Source organism: Balearica regulorum, chromosome 3 (genome assembly GCF_011004875.1).
Source record: "Balearica regulorum gibbericeps isolate bBalReg1 chromosome 3, bBalReg1.pri, whole genome shotgun sequence".
In the NCBI taxonomy this organism is placed as follows: domain Eukaryota; kingdom Metazoa; phylum Chordata; class Aves; order Gruiformes; family Gruidae; genus Balearica; species Balearica regulorum.
This window is the reverse complement of record NC_046186.1, coordinates 23,296,555-23,317,676: the sequence shown is the minus strand read 5'-3', so window position 1 is coordinate 23,317,676 and position 21,122 is coordinate 23,296,555. Positions and strand designations below refer to the sequence as shown.

Genomic DNA, 21,122 nt, shown 5'->3' with positions numbered 1-21,122 from the left:
TTGCCCTGCACAGCATATACATCCACCATATCTGAAAACAGCTGTCCTCTACAATCCTCTTCCTAGAGCTTCAAATGCTCTTACAAATATCCTTGTTTCAGCCTTGGGAATAAGGCATAAATCTTGAATTTCATTCAGTAATTGTCACATGAGTCTATTTTGTGTGCACCATGCATATTTTATAGGCTTTTAATAAGTCAAAATAAAAAGGATGCAATAAGACAAGAGTGTCAAAACCAATAAACTAAACTAACCTGGCATCTGAAATTGTGTCACACAGAAAAACCAAACGGAAGCAATTTTAGGCTCATTCATTAAAGACCACATTCTTAGCACAGGAAAGGAAGGCAAAAAGCAAATCAATAAATAATTAAAGAGAGCCTGCTTCCATCCTCTGATGTTCTAGAAAAGACAAACAGTCAAATTAAGAAGAAATTTTAATAGTCAATCAGATCAATAGCCACGGCTAGTATTTTTTCATGGAAGTCCTTAGTGGGAACAAACTGGAACACAGAAAAATAACTGGGCTTCAAAGATAAGCAATTAAGAGAATTCTCTGAGAGCTTACTACTTGGTTTGTGTCTAGATAATGAGTTACAAGTTAGAATAACTTCATCTCTGAACTGGATCCTGTAAGGGTTACTCACAATGTAATAGGATTAGCTTCTCGGTGGTTAACAAAATGTTGACTACCAGTTGATGTGGCTGAGAATTGTCTGAGGGAGGGTTTTTGCTGGGCAAAGGAGGTGGGGTGGCACACTAGTCTGTCCATCAGATGTGTTTCTCGGTTCATAGCCAAAGGCTGGCTGCTTCAGCCCACACATGTTCCCTGACCGTTCGATTGCTGGCTATTTTGGGGTGGGTGTTCACTTTTTCTTTTTTCCATAGAAAGCAGTGAAAAACTCTTGGCTTCACTCCAAAGGAGATATGTGGTTGGTTTCTTTTTGTACTTTGAAATGTTTCACAAATGATAAAGCCATTTCCTTCCCATTTCTAATCCACTCTTACTCATTATCAAGCTCCAAAACAACTTATTTTTCCAATGTGAAAAAAACCCTTCATGACTTTAGAGAAGGCTCTCCCCAGCTCTACACATCCTACATGTTACAGAGGATGCTGTGCCCGGGCAGGAGAGAAGGCAGCGTGCTGTAACCGATAACCACATCTGTGGCTTCGGAGGCAACGTTTTTTGCATTCCACCTACAGATCAAGGGTGAAATCTTGGCCACATGTAAGTTAGTAGGAACTTTTTTTCCATCAAGTCCTTTGTTGCTAAGATTTTACCAGAGGAATTCGTGCCTCTCTGCAACAGGCAAGTTTATTGCCAACAACCAGTAATTCATGCTAAATATCTAATTCCTTGCTCAGCATTATTATGAAATATATTCAAGGTTAAAAAAAACCAACACAAAACTGCCACTTGCTTTAGAGGGAGGAAAGGAGGTTAAAGTTTAAATTAATTTTTGCTGCTATGTAAAATTGGGGTGGGAAGATTCTGTTTTTTATAACAATTGCTCCTTAGTTGAGATATATTTGAGTATAATACTAAACAGTTACTTTACCTGCACATTTCCCAGTGTTACTCTCAGCACCACAGCTTTAAATTCACCAGCTTTGCCTGGTTTGAAGTAATTCTTATAATTGAAACAGAAGCAATTTTATCCCATTTACATCCAGCCATTTTCAAAGCCTGCAGGAAACTCCCTGGGTGTGGTTAAAGTCAGTTAGACTTGGCTCAGGCAAAATTAAGATTTGGAAAGCTGTGCATAAATACACATATGCAAAAGAGGTGTGTGTGCGCTAATGCTTGGGTGTGGGCAGAGGGGGAGAATTCCCACCTCTGGCAGCAGGCTGCTTTGGTAGGGAGCACAGCCAGCAGCTGCAGCTCTCTCCCTGCACGGCCAGCACAGCAGCAGCTGCTTTAATGGCCACTGGCACAGCAGCCGCTCCCCTGGGATCGCTGTCTATTCCGTTCTTCTGAATTTTCAAGTCTTATCGGCCACAAGCATATTGGATATTATAATCCCAAACTAATGGTGCCCTATGCTTCCTCTCAAACAGCTATTAAGGGGCACCATTTATTTACCGTGGTGATTTGTTACCTGTACACATTTTCCAGTAGCTTTTGCTGTGTGCTCTGATTCTCACTTGGGAATTACTGATTTATCACAGATTTATGCTATTAACAGGGAAAAAGAAAGTGTTACAATGCCTAGAGTATATATGCAGTCACCCGTAATTTAAACACATATTCCTGGGTTAAGCAAACATAATGGCTCAGGTGGTCCCTTCCCATACTAACCTCCTGTTTATTCCCAATTAGGAGGATTTTTTCAAGTAATATTATTACATAAAGCCAAATGGCATGCAAATAAAATAAAAGCCTCATTCAGCATACTCTCAATATTGCATCTATTCTTGCAAACATTTCTGCATTGTATATCATGTTAAAGCCAAAGACTGTTAATAGATGCGCTCCTGGGTATCTCTTTTACTGGAAAGTAACAAATATGGACAAGATCTGCCTTGAGTATGACATGATTATAGTAATGACCTTTTCCCTACATGGTTCAAAACCACAATACATCAAAATAAATTGCTTTGGAAAAAGCTATATTGACATGACGCGAGAACTGATCTATCCTGGAAATTCAAGGTCCTTATCGGAAGATTACTTTGCTTCTGAGACACCAACCCCTGAAGTCAGACTAGGCGTTACATGAAATAGAAGCTCATGAATGCTCACATGTGAAAACCACAACCAAAACTGAGAGAGGCTATGTTCCTGATCGTAGTTCCAGCATTATTGAGGAGTAACATGAAATTAATGATACGCTTGAAGAACATGCCAAATTTGAAGACTACTCTGAAAGGCTGGTAGATCCCAAATTTGACTTGCCATTTGCAATCTGGTCTTCGAGGCTGAGTGCTTTTGTATTGCTTCCTCCCACTGAACCATCTGTTTGCATCCAGGCAGCATACTGAAACAGCTAAGTGTTATGAAGGGAAGAGATTTGGAAAAGATTCAATCCTCATCTTGAGCAGAAAAATCACCTGGGATGTGGGGAGAAGTTATATATGTGGGAGGTAACTTTAAAAGTTGCTATGTCTGAGGAAGACATAGCAAACTGGTACTTGTATAGAATTACGCACTCAGAACAAATAAAAAAATAGGACCCTTCCACAATGTTTAAGTCTACATTTAAACCTGAGAAGCTTGTACAGTGTTCTGGAAAGCAAAGCATGATACCAGATGAATTCTTGATCAGTTCATAACAAACTAGACAGCTTTGATGACATTGTTAACATGTTTAGGTTAAAGCATGATGATGTAGCAGTAATATATGTAAAACTACCGAAATCATAACTGTTCAATTGTTTTGTTTTAAATGTGACTTTGATCACCTGGAATTGTTTCACTGATTTTTTTCATCAAGTAACAACAGGCAGACAGCATGCCACTGCTCAGTTTAAGATGCCCACCTTTAGGAAGGACAAGAATGGAGACTGTTTGGGAGACAATGTTATACCTGAAGTAAACCAGTTTCCTATTCTCTGAAGATCTTGATGATTAATTTAAAGAAGGAAAACTAGAAACCATTAATAAGACCCAAGATTCAATTACTGCAGTCGAGGAATTCTTCCCCTAAACTTGGTACTGGATCCTGCTCCTCTAGATACACAGATACACTGAACACAGAACAAATGCCTTACAGCTGCTCTGGGGAAGAGAACTTGTCAAATAGAGGAAAAACATTCGCCCTGAGGAGGTCTAGTGGAACTAATTTTCTCAGTGCAAGTAGAAAAGGAGACATTTACGTGGCATTTTCATATACAAGTTATCTATTTCAGCAACAGAGAAACAGAGCTGGCAAAAAGATTAGGAATATTGGGAATACCAGGAACACTGTCATTCACTTTGCAGTTGATACTGATGCCCATTGTTAAGTGTTATTCCCTTCCCCTTCACAAAACCTTTTGCAGCAGAAGACCTAGCTTTTGCTGGAAGGCCGGTGATGAGGATCCCCTGCTGCACTGAAACCTCCTCTTGCACAGAACTTGACAAATCCAAGCCCCAGCTATACATAAGCAAGGCACCTCCATACCTCTGATCCCTTGCGCCTAGAAATTCTGTATGAGTGTTAAAGCCAGTGACAAAGTGGATGAAATTTCATTTTTAGATGCTGAACTACAAGCTTCCTGCATGTTGTGTTAAGTAAACAAAGCCTTGACAGCTCCCCCAGCACCACCCTCCTCCTTTGTGCCTTTCCACTTGCTCACTCATGCTGTTCCTGTTTCCATAGACACCTCAGAGAAGCATGTGGGTGGGTTGTTTTCTCATTTCTCCTTTACAAGAGCATTTTAATAGCCAATTGGAATTTCAGTAAAATAAAATAAATTTAAAAAAAAGTAGTCTTGTGAATCCAAAATCCTGGTTTAAGACCTAAACAAGCCCACAGGTCAATTTAAGTTCATAAGAGAAAAGCAGACTTTCTGCCTTACCCCTAATTTGTTAACGCCAAATCCAACTCATGACCTCCACAGTTGCATGCTCCCAAAAAATCTGAGCCATTATTGCTCAACTGTAGCTCACCTGAGATTACATCATACTCTCAGGTCCAAACTACATAAATATTTAGAAAGTGGTATCAGTCTCCAGGTTTGGAAATTGGGGCAAATGGGAAGTCAGGAATGATCTCAGAAAACAAGAGCTTAGTTGGCAGCCATCAATCGATGAAAAGCTGAGCATATACTCACATGTAGCTTTACAGCATAACGCTAAATTAGGTTTAGTAATCTAGTGCAGAAAGCAGCAGCACAAACACATACCTAGTATTAAGTAATAAGCAATAAGCCCCTGAGATTACTAGAACACAAACTATTAAATTCAGACATGGGGTAAGCAAGTAATACAGTCAGGACCTATCATCATCATCCACCAACATGAAGAGCATTACATAAACATGAAATGACATTATTCAGTCTAATTATACTTTAATCATGTAAGGACCTAAAGGTAATCTTTATGAGCTTAATTACTGAATGTGATAATCTGAGCCTCTAAAACTCTTTAATGTATTTATTCTCACTACCATGCAAGACAGGGGAGTTCTTCAAGTCCTAATCACAACAAACCAAATACCACATGCCACCCAGTACACATAGAGCAGAGCTGCAAAACAAACCTCCCAAGTCTCAACTTTGACAAAGTATTTTTAACATGCTTCACCTCCCTGTCAGCTGTTAATACCTTGCTCTCAACTGGTAATTATATGAATGCTGAGACTTGTCTCACTATATGCTTGTTGAATCAGATCTGAAGACCAAAGAAACAGGTTGCACAAAAACTACAGTCCAACAACAAAACTGTTTATTCACCCAGCTTGAGCAACATGAAGATAAAATCAACAGCTTGCAACTGCAAATACTAAGTAAGGTATTAAATTCATAGTGCTACACCATTTGCAAGTAAAATTATGCAAGAACACCAAGGCAATGCAAAGCCTCTTGAGATGAGAAGTAGCTCATACATAGAAAGCATGGCTTCAGGATTATATTAAACTCCGGCTAATCCTGACTGCGCAGGGAACTTCAGAGATAAAATGCCATAAATACTTTTCCTGCTGACAGAAGCAGCTGTGCTGTGCCAAAGATGAGGAAGGAAGCGAAAGCAGTAGGGAACAGCAGGGAGAAACACTGGAGCCCTGATACACTGACAAGTGTGGACCCCACAGCTTGGCTGCTCGCATCACGCTAGCCAGGACAATGGCCAGGTGTCTTCCTACATACTGACTGCTGGTACACATCAGAGGAACTCCAGTTCCTGGCTCTGTTCCCATGAGAAAGGAAAATCCCGGAAGCAAACAGACTTTAAAGAAAAGAGATGCCACGGCCCTTTCCTCTCAGGGCCTGATGGACCTGGAAACCCCCGCCCTCCTAAGGTGGAAGAGGGGTCACACAAGACCTCTGGGGTGCACCTACATGGGCACGAAGGGCAGAGAGGAACTGGGTGTGAGACGATAAACACTGACATAAACAGGCGGTGAAAGTACACATGTGAAGGCATTTAAACAATAAAAGTACTGCAGGCCTGCAGGTGATTGTAAACTGGCCAAGCTCCTAGAGGTTTACACTGGAGTTCCCACCAGACTATCTATAACAACTCTGAGGAGCTTACCTCCCTCTTTCATACTCACTTGCTTATATAGCTAGGTTTCTACTAATTTTACTACTCTGTGTAAAGATGTGGACGAGACCCCTGGCAAGACAGAAAAAGGTTTATGGGAGGTCAATGTCAAGCCCTATAATCGCTGTAACAAATATGAAAGGCAAAGAGAAGAATCTCATCCTAAGTGGGTGAGACAGACATGTAACACCTAATTTATTCTATGCCTAATCCACCAGCTAAAAACACGTATCCGCTTAACGATGAACTGTTTAGTGTCATCCAGTTTGCTCAGTTGAACAGGCTGTATGGAGTTAGATTTATTGAAAATCTCTGGTCTTTTGTTCACATATATCAAAGATAGTTTACATTTATGAACATATTACATCTCCTTTACTGTACAGTATTATTTACAATAGTTTTAAAATAAAGATTTACATTATTACTCTATACATATTTCACAGAGATTAAAGTAAGTTCAACTAGCAATTCATGCCAAATCACCCTCTTTAAAACCTTATCACCAATGCTAGACTTGATATGCCACTAAATATTTAGTCTTGTTTACTCTGGACATTGTATTATGATTGTCCAGCCTTAAAGCAACTTTTCTTTTTTCCCCCCAATTCTATATTTCTTATTAGACAAACCAGCAAAAAACCAGCTTTAACAGCAATGGCTATCACAGCAGGACTATTTCTTGTTTTGAGAAGAGCTGTCCTTCCACTGAGCAAGACATTGACAGAAACACAAGTACACACTGCAGCCCATCCAACATCCCTACCTGTTTCCCTGGCAACACTCAAGACACCTACATGAAGCAACTGCATCAAGCAGAAGGAAACTCTGGAAGGAAGAGAGGAATCATGCCTGCACTTCAGCATTGTCACTACTACATTTGACAATAAACAAAACCCGCGGAGATCAAAACCATAGGCAAGTGGAAAGGGAGTACAAATGTAGGAAAGGAGAGAAGCCATGCTGTAGCAGTGCTGAGGTTTGATCTCAGTTATGAACTGTAGATCTGTGAAACAAAAAAAAATAACACTAAAACGCAGCCACAGACATACACGTGCTAACCTGTTTTTTCATTTAATGTTATCTCCTATGCTCATTGCTGCATGATATATAGTACAGATGGGTCTTGCTCATTTTCTCTTTCAGCCTTCAGCCATATGGCTCAAATTAAATAGTTCTTTAAGTAATAGGCTATACTGTTTATGGCTCCTAATCAACATGATCAGCAACAGAACACTGCTGACAGGCACTGGTTTCCCACCCAGAAATGGCAGGATGCTTAGTTCTCTCCCTTTGCTTCTTCAGAGTCTCTGTAGTCTGGTGGTCTTAAGTAAAATCACCATGAAAAACTTGTACAGCTCACCCTTTTTATTCTTGGGAAGCAGAGAACAGACAACTCAGGGTGGTCATCGTCACTGCGGTACCAAACAGGCATTTGTCTTGGCACAGAAACTGCATTTCATGACCCGTCAACAGTTTGTTGGAAGTACTGCAAACTCGTAATAACATGTGCCAGGAGTCTGAGAAACTGAAACTCTGGCCACTATATTTGACTTTTGCTCCTATATCCCCCTTTAAAGGGCAGTGAAATACATGTCTTTTCAGTGATTTTATGTATAGATGGATGACTTGCAAGTGAAGGTCAACTTCTTATTCTTCTAGAGGGGAATACAGTACATTTTGATAAGAAGTTACAAATTTGCCTTTGACCACAGTTTCCGTATTTTTTGGAAGGCATATTTAAAGTATGTCGTATTAACATGACATATTAAAAGTCAAGTTGTAGCCATTGCTCTTTCACCCATAGAATCATAGAATGATTTGGGTTGGAAGGGACCTTTAAAGGCCATCTACTCCAACCTCCCTGCAATAAGCAGGGACATCTTCAACTAGATCAGGTTGCTTAGAGCCCCGTCCAAACTGACCTTGAATGGTTCCATGGACGGGGCTTCTACCACCTCTCTAGGAAATCTGTTCCAGTGTTTTACTACCCTCACAGTAAAAAATTTCTTCCTTATGTCTAATCTAAATCTACTCTCTTTTAGTTTAAAACCATTACCCACTGTCCTATTGCTACAGGCCCTAGTAAAAAGTCTGTCCCATCTCACCCATCCTCTTTTTTATCGCTAGAGTACAGGTAACATTTAACTTTCGTGGTGCTCTCTTTCCATAAATTCAATCCAACTTCTCATTCTTTTTGATTGAATGAGTATCATTCACTAGGATACAGCTATGCATTAAAACTTCCTCAAAAGCCAATGAAAAAAAAAAATCTCCAGTAAACCAAAACCCAAGGAAATAGCCAGCAGATAAATCCCTTCAACTGCTAAAGATCGTTCAGGATGAAGCAGTATATATTAGCAAAAAAGATAACATCAGAACAAATGTGCTAATTGCTTTAGATATTACAGCATCTAAAATAGCAAAGACCGAAAATTCACCAAAAAAAAGAGTTAGCAATAACCTAGTACTTGAATAGTCATTGATTACTCTTTCAATTCCTCTATGAGATAACATGATTATCAAAGATACCAATTTACCTGTGGGCATGTTTATGTGATCTGTGGCCTCCATGAGACCCTTCAGACACATTGTCTGAGGTCTTTTGAGCATTTAGGGTTCCTACCCAGAGCACAGCATATTTTATACGTGGGCAAACTGAGGTACAGAAGTGACAAGACTCACCCATGAACATACAAGCAAACGCATGATGAGCAAATACTAGAATTCAGGAGCCCTTAAAACTTGATGTGCATTTCCCAAAGTCCATAATAAATGATTATCTATAGCTATTCAGATGTGAATGCTGAATCCATTACTTTCAGTAGGACACAAACAGAAGAGTTGAAATCAATGCACGCATCAACAAAACCGCATAGAAGAACCGAATCCGCTAGTTAACATTACGTAAGGAAGATGTGTAATTAAGTGTCTCCTTTTGAGCTTTTCAACGACTTATAACCTAGGGTCATCCCCATATTACATAATACGTTTGCTGAGTTCTTTTCAGGTCTTGAATCATAGTTCTTGTTTCTTCCATTTAGCCACCTCATCTACCATTATACTAGTTTTCATATCTTACTGTAAAAACAAGTCAAATGCTCCCATAACCACCTAAATCATGCTTCAAATACCTCTTACTGAACTCCATTACACAATTCTTCCAGCACAAGTAAATCAAACCCAAGAATATACAATTTCCTGTTCATGCCAAAAGTATTCCTCTTTTCCTATATTAATTCAACTTTTCAGTACTATGAATGCATTTGAGCTTCTGCACATGGACCAATTGGGAAGGAAAGGAGAACAGCAGGAGCCTACCAGAAACAGTATGTGGATTTACTAGGGAAGAACTTTATCTTGCATCTTTCTGCAAATGTTTCTCCAGAAGAAAATGAACACATCAGGCCTCTTTGGCACACAAAGATAACCACTTCCATAGGAAATGTCCAGTTGGGATGCTGGAGACATACTCACAGACTTTCAAGCAAGATTAACTTCCATACATGAAACAAGACTTTGCCTGATTTGCTCAGAGAAAATGTGATCCGATAAACATGCTATTTTTTTTCTGAAGATTGAGAACATGAAATGTTTCTGCTTTAAATATCATTATAGGAAGCAAGCACAAGTTATAATAGCACTCCACTGGGAAACAATATTAGAACCATACAAACAAAGGACTCTGTCAAACAGCTGAGACGTCAATCCTTCTCCATGTTCATAACTATAAGAACTTGTAGTCTACTTTTGGTGCTAGGGGACAACAAGAGTAAGGTGAAAGCACATCAAGGACAGAAGCAGCACAGCAGAATATACACTAGGAAAATTTTCCTGCTTCCCCCCCCCTCACCTTCCTCAGGCCACACAGTTTCTCCTGCCAAAAGACAAAGGCCTTTAAAAAAACCACCAAACCATGACATGAACTTAACAACCCCTAAATGTGTTCTCCTCTAGAATTCAGACACAAAAGACTGGTATGCAATGCAGATCTGGGTAGAAAACTGCAAATTGATGATTTTTCCAAGGGAAAACCAAGTTCACGCAGCCCTTGCTTTCCACCTGAGAACAGTACTAAAGCATGCCCTTGATTTATACATATTCATAAAACTTTTCAATCTTTCAGCAGTTACATAGTACAGCCTGTATGAGATGAATTCAAATTCAGCTGTTAATTTCTCTGTAGCACCCAAAGTAAAGTTTGCATCTTTAAACTACACTATCCTTTCATGCAGCATTGTAGAAAGCTGAAAGCACCAACTACATTTAGCCAATAATAAAGTGAGATATGCTTATGACAGTTGCCTCCTCATAAAAAGGATTGTGATGGAGAAAAAAGTGCCATGATAAGAGCAATGTAACTAATAAGTAGTAATCCTCACAAGGTCACAACCAGAATCCATCATGAATCCTTGCTAATCACAGCAGTAATGTGAGAATATCAACCTTACAGGGGTCAAGTACTTAACCCGGTGTGCTGCAGATACAAACCAACTTTTCGCAGTGCTCCAGAAACAGAAGAGGTGACCCCCTACTACTTAATACTTTTACACAGAATCATTGTTATTCTGTATCTCTCCAGTTCCCACAAACTGGAAATGAGAGCTGAAAATAAGGTCTGAGACATGGTTCTACACCATGGAAGCAGGATTTAGCCTGCAGCATCCCAAATTATTCTTGATCATTAGATGTTATTAAAACCACATTCTGAGAGGCCACTGGGATTTCACAACAGCAGTTCCTTCGTATACTTTGAAAGCAGAGGGAAGCATAACTTAACTTTATGATGACTGCAAAGTCATGCAGTTCCAGGCAGAGAATGACAATATTTTGCTGGCAGTGCTTTGTAATTTGTGGTAAATACCCAACAGTCTCACCATCGATGCAATACTACCATGATAAACGTTGTGTCATGATCAACTATAAAATGCAGCATCTTGGTGGGTGCAAATAAACAAGCAACAGTGAACTATTACACAAAGTCCTGCCAGTCCTCTCCCTCTGCAGGAAGGCCATACTTTCTGAGTTTCTGTAATCTTTAGCAGCCAAGAAGACTGGAATGAAAGGGGCAACTCCACAGAATAACTAACACCATTAGGTGTATATTCAAACTTGTCTATACAGGTTAATTCAGACAAGTCTGTATTCAGAGTAACAGCTAGCGCAGACACAGCAGCACATGCAAATAGCAGGGCTATGCTCTTCCTCTTTCATGACTGATTATATTTAATTTAGTTGGATCACTTGGCAGAAATGTTTGATTAAAGCTGAGGGAAGATTTATTCATTTGTATAACCAGTATCCTCCATATTCTTTTTAATTCTTATATTTGATTCCTTTTATTAGAAGACGACTGAATTAATACAATGATCAGAGCTTACCAGGAGAACAATTAGTTCAGCTCATCTTTTACCTATTGAGTACCATTTAACCTGAAGGTTGAGACTACAAATGATGAACAATGTAATTTCATTTTTTTGCAATACTGTCACCAAATGTCATGAAACTGAGAAGCCTCAAAGCCAAGAAGTTCAGGTAGGTTCTACAGGACTGTTTGAGTGAGGGTTTTTCTCTCTCCCCTCATGCTCCACTTCCCCATCTGATCTTGCTGACAGGCAAGGATTTGGTCTAATCAGCTGTTCCTCCCACACTCACCTATGAGAGGGACCCCCAATTCTAAGTAATACATTCCCTTATATACACTCCTTTCAGGGTCATACATACAGCAGCTGGAAAATGATAATGTAAGAGCTTTAATTTCATTGTCTAAATAGGTCATTAATTAAAAGCAGTTACAAGAATGAAGTCATCCTTGAAATTGAGACATAAGTACCTATAAAAATTTTCTGTGGCTATTTACAAAGGGAGGAGCAAGAAGACCTGACAATAACCATCCTGGAGCATATTAAATACCTGGGGGTATTAAATGCTACAGCTGCACCTCAGACTGTTCTGAAGTATAACATTTATATCTCTTTACAGCACAACTGTGGGAAAATTCATGAGGCCAAGGGTGCAATATTAAATAAATGTAGTGTGAAATAATGCCCAGAGTTAGCACTGAAATCCATGTAAATTATAGACCATTAACAGGGATGACAATCTAGATATATTGAATGCACTTAAAAATATGATATTCAGGCAAAGAACAGGATATAAAAATAACTCATTATATATGAAAGGCTAGCTACTGAGTAAACTCTTGAAATTCATACATCTCTTGAGGGTAGTTGGCAGGCCTCTAGGAGGGATTAATAAGCACAGAAAAAACTTGCAAACTTCAGAGCTTGAGGTTGTTTTTGGACAGAGGCTAGGAGGAAACTACCTTTTGGCATATTGTTTAAAAAAATAATTAAAATGAAACTTGAAGTTTTTTTCTGAAGCACTTATTACTATGCTTGAAGGGTGGGATACTATGGGCTTGAGAGAAGTAACTTCTACCCTGCAGTAACCACTTGTGCCCAGACTTATTCTACAGCAGTGGGGTAGCTGGTCATTTTTATTGAGAGAAGCTTCCTTGCTTTAACTATGGGATAAAGAACGCACACCAAAACTACTTTTTTGCGTGTCCACACACATCCATGCTTTAAAACTCTTCACGCGTTCATGCATAAAACTGAACCAGGACAAATACAAGTAATTCATGTTGCAAGGCAGGAGACTGGCTATCACTTTAGGGATTCTCAGTTTCTAAAGAAAGAGGTTATATTACTGTTCATGTTACAGAAGTCTTCAGGCACAAAATGCTTTCCTTTGCTTTCAGTAGTCCATTGAAATTCAAATATGGAATTTAATAAAAGTCTGGAAAAGTCAATAACTCCTGTCACTTACTTGGCTTAGAGTTAATGACGACATTTTCAGCAGAGTGCTGGGGTGGAAACCTGCAGTTCTCTCCTTGGCCCTCGCTGCTGCCATACTCTATGACTTCCACTTGTCCCAGCGGCACACTCCACTTCAATAAATACCTCTGGCCAGTTGTCACGGTGCCACCACTTTCATAGGAAGAGCTGGAAGATGCACGAATTATTACTGTGACAAGCAACTATGTCTCATGGCATCTCATTTATTATTTTAGCTTCTGAAATCTTGTTTATCAGCCTGAATACCATGCACAACCTTAACCAAATACATGCATCAGGCTGACTTTTGTGACTGACCTTTCCTGTGAGTTCAAAGAACTGCTATGCAGGTGCAGATAATCTTGTTTACAAACAGCACAGGACTGCCAACAACAGTCCCTACACTTCTATAACAAAACATAAATGACCATCTTTTAAGATCAACGTGCATTTTGACATCATTACATGAGTACTTAGGATGATACCGTAGCTCCATCTTTTCCTAAGTCTTTTGGATTGTGCTGTCTTTCAGGACAGTACTTGAAACAGTGCTAAAAAAGTAACAGCTACGTTTAGGGAAATGTGGATGATGGGACCTTTGAATGACTACTGGCAGCAGGAAGGGCAACGTCACCTGGCAAGGGCTGACGAGCTAACATTTCTGCTGAGCCCCACAGCCCAGGATGTTCTTTACAGCAGACCTTTGCAACTGCTGTGCCTTCGGAAAGTGATACCACATGAGCTGCCGCCGCTGCTGCTGCTAAAGGAAGTGTGTATCACACCAGGCATTTCAGAGAAAACAGCATGCTGAGGAAGCTCACTTGGAATAGAAATGGCATTTATACTCCCTTTCCTTTGTTTCCTTCATTCCCTTATTCACATTCAAGGACATAAAACAAACACTTATCATAAAGGACAGAAGAGATGTTAAAGTGAACAAAAAGAGTATACTTCACAAAAAGCATGAATAGAGAAGTTAAATGCTTAGGAGAAAAATCAGCAAAACGTATTTATTGTGAACAGTACCTTAACACTGATGTTCAGCTACTCAGCTACCTAGTCACAACACAGTCATACTTTTGTTTCATTGAAGAGACAAGTATGAAGAAAAAACACAAGTGCCACAGCTTAAGTAAATATTTATAAATTCTTGATCTAGTTCAGAAGAAAGAAAACAAGACAAGGGAGGACACAGCTATTCAGTCACTAAGGATAGCATCCACCCCATCCAACTCCTGCTACTAAAAAGTGAGGTCTCCAGTTAGAGACGGTCATCTAGACTACATGTGAAGAAGGACCTTCTGAGGGCCATGTACTTTGTAGAAATACGTGTCTTTTGACAGCTATACAAAATTGGTCTGGAACCAGTGGTCCCCAGGTTCCTGGAACATCAGACTTTTTCTGTAAAGGTTGGACAAAAGGTGGTTAGGAAAAGGGAGCTCAAACATAGTGCGCAGCTACGTTTCAAGTTTCTGAAGCACTCTACAGCTCATGGGTAAATCCACAGGCATGCACTTTAAGAACCAGTGCTATGACAGAAATCTAGCTTAGGTAAGATGCCTAACTTCCATACAACTAAAATGAAGAGAAATAAGGCAAGCAGTACATGCTGTAGCATACACTTCTTTTGAACCAAAAATTCTGGACTGGATACAGGTGTCATAGTGAAATTTGGCAGTTGATTTCCTTCAGTCATTAACTATATTCTGCATGAAAAAGGTAGTTTCTTCTGCACTAAACATCTAAGAGCAGTCCATGAATTAATGAAGGAATCCTGAATTCACACACAGCTTGCAGGTGGACCCACCTGCAATTGAACACCCCAAGGAAGTCACAAACTCTCTTTTTGCTGGAGAATAAAGCTAGAAATACATTCAACTATTCTAAAACCCCACTGTTATATAAATAAGTGGGTTGGAAAGCAAACCTTAACTGCTAGAGAAAACCATAATTAATTATTTTCAGAGTTAGCAAACCCCCATGACACAGGCATGCCCAATTCCCATCCTAAAGGAGGTTGCTCAGAACCAGTTAATGGCCACAGGAACAACAGTGCTGTTAGGGACAACCAGAACTGTTGACTTAATAAGTAACCCAGAGACTTGGCATAATCATGAACTTTTCACATGGAAAATCAAAACAGACTGCATGTTGCCACTTCAGGGACAATTACAAGAAAATCCAAGACAATGTTGTGATAGAAAAGATAAAATGGTTAAAAGCAATTTTCTTCCATGTAATCATAAGAAAATCTCCAAATGTTACTACAGCAATGAATAAATTGTAAAGGACTAAAAAGTCACAATTCCTACAATAATTGGACACAGCTTATGCATTTTCTGAAGTACAGTTATTACACAGCACTTCTCACTAACATGAGACCAAGCACTCACATGATTACAAAAACACATACTGTATTCATACTTCAGTAATGAACTAACATATCCACTCCTATTATGCTTAAGAAAAGCTGTTCTTGGAAGATTTTAATGGTCCACATTTTCTGTCAGAATGTACCATCACAGTAATTTATGATACAAGCAACATTTGAATGTGAGTGTGACCTTGGCATACACAGAGGTATAGTAACAGTAATAATTACAGCCAACTAAAACACAGAAGGCACTATGAAAAAAATTTTTTCTTCAAAGCAACTCAGCTTTAATCCTTCAATGTTTGGTCTCAGAGATAAAAATCCTTCCCCAGCTGGAACTTTGTTAGTGAGTTCCGTTTTTTCTGGCTACACGCATTAGGTTTGTGGGTTTTTTTTTTTATAATTTGCAACTTGTGTCAAGCTACAGATTTGTGTGTGTGACAGTATGAATTTAAGGAAGAGAAAAAAAAAATCCTACCTTGGCATGCCTGCATTCCACCAAAGACAAATACACAGCACAAACTAGACACTAAAGAGCATTTCTATCTGTAATCTCCAACTGATAGAATTTTCTCCCAAATTTACTGTAGAACTTCCAAACATCAGCAGGCAATTTAGAGGACTGTAAGAAAGCTAGTTATCCATTTATTACTACTGCTAGAAATCATTAGCCATAATAAAAATAACAGTAAAAAAGATTTGTGTTATTTATTCCAGCTGAAGCTTGAATGATCATTTAAAAAATATGAATCAAATCTTACCGAATATTTACTGTTGCACACATCAGCACATCGTTTAACATGAAAAGTCGTCGTTCTTTGGTTTTGATAATTTCTCCTTTGTCATTGTAAACCGTCTCAACCATATCATCAGTCCGTATGAGGTATCTATTTCCACTGCTGAGTAGCTAGATTTTAAAAACAATCAACTTTGTATGTTATACACCGTACATCTAACATCCGGTGCAAATAATAAAAGAAAATACAACAGGTTATCTCTTGCCATCCTAGTACAAGTGTTCACAGGTGGATTTGCCAAGTGAAATAAGCCTCTTTACTGATTTGCTTTTCATTTAGAGAAACATTAACTTCTGCTGCCAGCAATAGGGCCCACAGGGGTTTTTGGTCTTAATACGGAATGTAATTGCTCTGAAAAATCTTCCACACTGACAAAGGTCTCCTAGCAAAAAAAAAATAAAAAAATCATAGCTTCCACAATTTCTGTTGTTTCTTTCCCTCACCCCTTCTTTCACAGCCCATTTAAGTGCTATGCATGGTTCCAGCCATCCCAAAAGGGGAGGTCAGGGTGGGAGAAAGAAGAGTGCTCTGCTCCACCGGCTCTGTCCACATGGGCTCGCGGAACCAGCTGAGGAGTGCGGCTGGCAGGTTGCCACAGACTGCCAAGAAGGTAACGTAGAAAAGATGTAGGGCATGTAAATTGCTCCTGCCATTTGCCTTTAAGGGCTGGGGGTCCACCCCGTGTGTGAGCAAGAAGTGATTCCTCACTGATCAAATGCACCCCCGTAGTGGCCAAGAGAACAAAGTGGTCTGTAACTCACCCATTTCCTATCCATCCACCTCCCTCACCACCTGTTTCACCCTGCCTGCCATTGTTCCAAAACCATTAAGGCACAAAGGGCCCTACATGAACTGGAGTGACTACCCAGGTACATCTCAATTTGTCCCCCCCAGTGCAGAACATACTATATAGACTAACAAGAGGAAACCACCTCTTAAAAAACACATTTTATGTCTTGAAGTCTTTCAACCATTTGTAGATGATTAGTAGCTGCTTCACAAAGCAGGAGTATGAAAACTAGAATATAAAATGTCTGAATCCATCTTCTAATGCACTTAGAATGGAAATACTGTTCCAGTATGACAATAAATTCAGTATCCCATTTTTTAGAAATAGGCTAAACCAAGTGTGTTCTTGTTGACTACTTTCTTCCCTGAAAACTATGTTTTTATGCATCGCAAAAATATTCCTTGCACTCCTTCAGCATATCCCCATTACTGCATCCCATACCGAGTTCAGTATAATCATCTGTAACTTTATGAAAGCAATAATTGAACTATTTATGCCCCATCTCATGGGAACGGAGGAAACATGTATGATGCAAATAAGGCAAGTATACATTTACCCACAGTACAGATAGCTACTCACAAACTCAAATGAAGAAGATTGTTACTTCCTTCCTACTGAAAGTCTTCTACAGTTCTTTAAAGACATTTCTGTTGAATGATCCAAATGCATGAATGAAAGACTGGGATGTTCCTTAAAACAAGGAAGATGTTGGGCACATTCAACAGCATATCTGGAACTGCTCCATAGTCAGAAGCACTGCAATATAAGGAACCGATTCCTTCCTTTATACAGGAGTAATTTTTCAGTTCCAGGATAAATTCAAAATTGAATTTTGTACTTATCAGAAGATGTGCATGAGACTTTACTACAGGACAATGAAATAGTGTTGTCTATGCCAAAGAACACTAATACTGCTGCTGCTATTTCAGCATGTCGCCTGCTCCAGCACAAGTGGTTTAACCAGTGAGCCTATCCAGTCCTGGAGGTAGCTCACATATCACACCTACAACTAGAGTGACCCTGTGTTGTCGTGCGCTACAGAAAAAATTCAGGTGTCTGTCTGGTGTCTGTTCTAAAGATTGCTCAAGGCCCAGAAACTAATAATATACTAACTCTTCCATCACACATTCTTACTTCCTAACCTTGTTCAGATAACGTTCGTTCATTGCTTTTGCTATTTGTTTTATTTCACAGCGCTGATCTGCATCCCTTTTCCTTTCATTTAACTTCTCTGCCAGTGTTTCGAGTTCTGTAAGAGCCATCTGTAGAGGTAATCTGTCGGGATGTCCTTTATTAGTGTTCTTCAACATATCCTGAGGGGCAGTGAAAAAACAACAAAAATGCTTAAAAAAAAAAATCAGATTTAATTTCAAAGTCAAGTACAAAAGATTACAGGATGTAACATTATTGCTACATTCTTTACTCAAGTACTACTGAAGAACAAGATGACCAATGAACACCTAATGAATATTCAGACAGCACATCGCTTATTTTCCTGAATACCTTAAGAGTTCTTAAAAAAGATACTGAATAGGGTCTCATACTGCTTATTTACAGGAAGAAAGTACAGCAAAGGAACTTGAAAACAAGTGCAAAAAATGCAACAGTAAAGGTAAATTAAAAAATGCACACAATTTGAAAGTCAATATTATAGTATAACATGTAGGTTTCTGTAAACAATGATTTAAAGTTTTAAACTTTTCTGATATTTACTATCATAATAATATTGTATTATCTTTATTACTGTTATCATTCCTCACTAAAACACTGATAGCATGGTCATCTCCAAGTAGGAGACATTACTTCATGGAGGCTGCAAGAGCCTCTAAAAATCTTTCCCTTTTGCAGGCATGCAGTGGAACAATCTGAATTAAATTTTTGCTTCTTTCCCACAGTGCTTAAAAATCCCTCCATATTCACTACAGCTTCCTGCCGCAATACACTCGTTTTCTTCTGCTAACTCAAAAACTCTTGCCTTGACTAGCTACCCACGTGCTCCCCCTCCACAACTACCTCTGCTCCTTCCCCCACAGCAATTCCTGGACCTGAATCCCAAAGCCTGTCCTCCTCTGTGGCACCTGCAAAACACAGCTAACTCGTAGCACTCGCTGGGATAGACCTGCCATGGTCTGGGAGGAGTTACAAACAGCGTAAGTTGGTCTGCACTGGGGAACTGTGCTCCTCCTACAGCTCAACTCCCTGTTAAGAAGAGACCCGAGGACTCCCTGTCAAATCCTCAATTTCCACGGGAAGGAAAACAAGATGCTGCAGGTCAGAAGGAAGCTGCAACACACTCCAGCAAGTCCTGTAAGCCAAGTAGTTGGGGAGAGAGTGCATTTTGGTTCTACCTCCCATATATATTTTGAACTATCCAAGGCACGAATTACATCTTCTTGTATTTTCTTAAATGGAAAGTACTGCCACAAAGTTCCTAGCAGTGTTTTGAAGTGTTATTAGCTAATGAACTGATATGGACAAGTAGCACATCAGAACTACAGCTTTACTGCAAAGTGGCTTACAAGCTAAATCTAACCTAGCAAGTAATCAAGAGTAAATCTAGTTTACTAAGATTGTCCTGCAATGCACCTACTGCCTGTCCCTGCAATCAGACTACAAGATCAGCATGTTATGATACACTGAAGTTTTTTCTTTGTTATTTTCCCATGATCCAGTGGTCACTTCCACTGCAGCGTGCTTCTCCAGCAGAAGACAGCTACCACGCAATCCCACAAGCAAACCACATCAGAATGCAACAAGAGCATCCCTTTGGTAAACGTTATTTACCTGCAATAGTAGAATGAACTGTGGAAAGCGCTGGATAGGTTTCATCATTAAACCATACAGTGTAATTCGATCAGGGCTTGACTCCTGACACTGCTGCAATGAAGAAAGCCATACAGTTTACTACCATGAGCATATTTCCGTCAGTTATAGAATGAAAGAAAAACATTTCCTGAAAATTTTCTACGTCATTAATTGTAACAGTGGTAGTGTAAAGATTCCATTAACTATAAAGATTTCATTTAAAAATAGAAATCTTTTTAAAAAAAGTCACTATTAAAATGATGGCATGTCACTGAACTGACATTTTCACCTTAAATACAGCTGGGATAAAGCCGCACCAGCAATGCAGCACCTAAGAATATATCGATACAGCACATTCATGCTTTTTACATAAGCAGCGCACTGAAACATCTGCTTAACTTCAAGCACAATAAAGGGAATGTACTTGTTCAAGGTCTTAAATTTGAAAAATGTGATCTATTGATTTATAGTCTGTAATTTAGTATAGCTGCTCTGTTTCTTGGGGCTAAGAGACTATAAATCTCTAACTACATATGTGTTTTTAAGAGGAAATCTAAGGAAAACATCATAATCTCAGTGCTATGCAAACAAAATGAGATTTTCATTTTCTTCATTAAAAGAAACTAAGGAAAAGAACATTGATTTATGTTTGGAAAGAAAAACATAAGAATCCATTGTTTTTGGTTATCGGGACTGGCAGATAAAACCAGACAAAGTCCATTTGCATGTGCAGAAAGGCCCTGTTTGTGTAAGACATTTCAGCACTTGGAAATATTTTGGCCAGAATCACAGCTAACCCAAAACAAGGAGAGTAGAGGAAATAATATCAAAAACAAAGCAAACCCAAACGATATTAAACTGGTGTCGTGCTTAAATTGCTATTTATTGCTACAACTATCAGCTTCGCAACAATTTGTTTCCATATTTATCTCCACAAACATTGATTTTTTTTTTTCCCCAGACAGCAGCAGTGAAGATTCTGGTCTTCATTGCTGGTAAGCAAACAAAAAAAGGAAGGTACAGAAATGTCTTCTGTCCTCAGAGTTTGGTTGTGAGTCCCAAGCTCTGAGCAGGACCAGCGCTGGCAGTGAGAAGCAGTGACGAGAGGTATAAATTACGCCTCTATCGGAACAACGGGCTTTTAACAGTGTGAGAGGTATGACATGACTGTACCTCACTACAGAGTTTGATCTTCGTGGTGCCTAAGGCTTCCAGAATATAATCCTGTGTAGTGCTGGCCATAGTCCAAAAAGTTGTTAGTTAATTTTAAGACCTGAAGACAGATTAGGAATCAGCCCCCTTCCACCCTCCTCTAGGCAACTTAAGAGCTTCA

General features: G+C 39.3%; 1 protein-coding gene across 16 annotated transcripts in view; it reads right to left on the bottom strand.

The window, feature by feature from the left end:
- The window catches only part of ARHGEF10 (Rho guanine nucleotide exchange factor 10), a 119,472-nt gene that overhangs the window by 41,068 nt on the left and 57,282 nt on the right, over nt 1-21,122 (bottom strand). For all 16 annotated transcript variants that reach the window (XM_075747287.1, XM_075747285.1, XM_075747292.1 and 13 more), the window contains 4 exons: nt 19,769-19,861; nt 18,127-18,297; nt 16,159-16,304; nt 13,016-13,191 (listed from right to left, as the gene is read on the bottom strand). In XM_075747287.1, the coding sequence (XP_075603402.1) occupies nt 13,016-13,191; nt 16,159-16,304; nt 18,127-18,297; nt 19,769-19,861 (586 nt within the window). The remainder of the gene's footprint in view (nt 1-13,015; nt 13,192-16,158; nt 16,305-18,126; nt 18,298-19,768; nt 19,862-21,122) is intronic.